The 2383-nt window shown below is 38.1% G+C and overlaps 1 protein-coding gene across 1 annotated transcript; it reads right to left on the reverse strand.

The window, feature by feature from the left end:
* Positions 1-253: 253 nt before the first annotated feature.
* Positions 254-1075, reverse strand: LOC104855726 (60S acidic ribosomal protein P0-like). The gene has a single exon (XM_033757560.1). It carries the CDS (start codon positions 1073-1075, stop codon positions 254-256), a length of 822 nt encoding a protein of 273 aa, XP_033613451.1.
* Positions 1076-2383: the final 1308 nt, after the last annotated feature.

Genomic DNA, 2383 nt, shown 5'->3' on the forward strand with positions numbered 1-2383 from the left:
TATGGGTAAGCACATCTTTTATAAGATAAGCTATTTCTTGACAGAACACTCTTCATTAAGAGTAGTGTAAAATGCCCTGATTCTGTATGACAGAAGTCTTTTTCCCTTCATTTTATTATAGGAAAACGATTTTGACTAACACGTGCACTTTACATTAGAAAATATGGAATATAGAGCCAGCAATATTTTTATGAAGAAAATTATGCCTTTATTCCTGTATTGCCATTCAGGCAGGCTGAATGCTTTTTGGTGATCAGTCAAAGAGGCCAAATCCCATATCGTCATCAGACTCCTCTGACTTTTCCGTGGCTTCAACCTTGGCTGGGGCAGCTGCAGCAGCAGGAGCAGCAGTGGTGGCAGCAGTGACAGGGGGGACAGCCACAAATGCAGATGGACCAGCCAAGAAGGCCTTGACCTTTTCAACAAGTGGGAAGGTGTAATCAGTCTCCACAGAAAAAGCAAGGACCGGCTTGTATCCATTGATGATAGAATGGGGCACTGATGCGACATTTGGGTAAGCAATCTGAAGACAAACGCTGGCAACATGGCGGACACCCTCCAGAAAGCGAGTATGGAGAGCTCCCTCTGTAATGTCAAGCACTTCAGGGTTGTAGATGCTGCCTTTGACAAACACTTGCTGAATGACCAGCCCAAAGGAGAAGGGGGAGATGTTCAACATGTTCAGGAGGGTGGCCTCGCTGGCTCCCACTTTGTCTCCAGTCTTAATCAACTGTACATCGCTCAGGATTTCAGGGGTGCCCCTGGAGATGTTAGTGGTGATGCCCAGAGGCTGGAAGAAGGAAGTCTTCTCAGGTCCCAAACCAGTATTCTGGGCTGGCACAGTGACTTCACATGGTGCAATGGCACCAGCACGAGCAGCAGCTGGCACCTTCTTGGCCAGCAGCACATCCCTGATCTCAGTGAGGTCCTCCATGGTGAACACAGAGCCAACATTCCCCCGGATATTAGGCAACAGTTTCTCCAGAGCTGGGTTGTTTTCCAGGTGCCCTCGGATAGCCTTGCACATCATGGTGTTCTTGCCCATCAGCACCACAGCCTTCCCTTGGAGGGACATATTTGGAAGAGGCATCCATGGAGAAATTCTGAGTGATAGAGAAGCAAAATCTTGAGCATGCAACTTAGAATTATCAACATTTGTGGCTGTGGCTTGAATTGATAGTTTCCCTTATCTTAATTTTATTATTTGTTTGCCTTAGGTATCTTCCTATATATGCATTTTTGTTTTTATTCTTTTGAAGTTGCCAGAATTTTAAAAATTAGATTCCCAACATACCAGTATTTTGGGGACTACTCTGTGATAAATGAGGACTAAAAAGTGCAAAATATTTGCCTTTGAATTGTACACAACATAGGCAAAGATACAGAATTCACTCGTATGAAAGCCAGTAGAAAAAAATTTGGAGTTTAATAATTCTTTTTCTCAAGTACTCATTGTATTGCAGAAAGGCTCATAAAACCCAACATTATTGTTCTGTGTATTTATAAAAATTATAGAATTAAGTGTCAGCATAAATCTCTAGGCCACAAAGCTTTCTACAAAGAACCAATTTAAGGAGAATACTTAAACTTTTATCTAAACCCAGCACATTATACTTCTAAGTTTCCTCTGTGTGTTCAGTACAACCATACCCTGAGATCTGAGACAACAGGACAGAACGCACCTGTAATTGATTTTTAGAAAACAAAGAAGTCATTTAAAAACATATGTAAAGAACTAGAGCTGAATGATTTTTATTGTTTTTACTTTCATCTTAGTTTATAATGGCTTTGGATGTAATATAAACTCTTTTAACACCGTATCTTTCTACACATGACTTTAAAATCATATTCAGGCTAATGAATAAACATTGAAAAACACAGACAATAAAGCAATGTAGAGCAGAAGCAATTGCATCATTCTTCAGCTTTAGTCTTTGTGAAAACGTAAATTAACACAGGTGCTAGTTATTTAGAAAATTGAAACAAAATATTTAACATATCTAAGGAGTTCTAAAGTTTGAACATCCAATATTTTGATCATTCCAGCTATTATATATCTTATAACTATAAATTCATTTATACTGTGATAAAATGGATTTGGTACAAAGAATGAGGTATATTGAAGAATGGTGCTAGGAAATTACAAATTTATTTACCTGAATAGTTACTTAAAGTAGATGCACAGAAAATACATTTATGTTTTATCTTTCTTTCATCAGCAGTTGCACTATGTCTCAGATTTATGTTCCACTTTTATATTAATTTTTATTTTTCAAAGACTAGATGATATAAATAAATTCAGGAGAGACAAATTAAGTGATTTAAAGAGAAACACAAAGACAATGCTTTTACTTCATATTTATTTTCCTTTGAAGTTTCAGAG

The sequence above is a fragment of the Fukomys damarensis genome, unplaced genomic scaffold (assembly GCF_012274545.1).
Source record: "Fukomys damarensis isolate Sample0158 unplaced genomic scaffold, DMR_v1.0_HiC HiC_scaffold_30, whole genome shotgun sequence".
NCBI lineage: Eukaryota > Metazoa > Chordata > Mammalia > Rodentia > Bathyergidae > Fukomys > Fukomys damarensis.

Bases quoted from the DNA above. Each gene is read 5' to 3' on its own strand.
- LOC104855726 (XM_033757560.1), bottom strand. From the start codon at position 1,075: ATGTCCCTCCAAGGGAAGGCTGTGGTGCTGATGGGCAAGAACACCATG.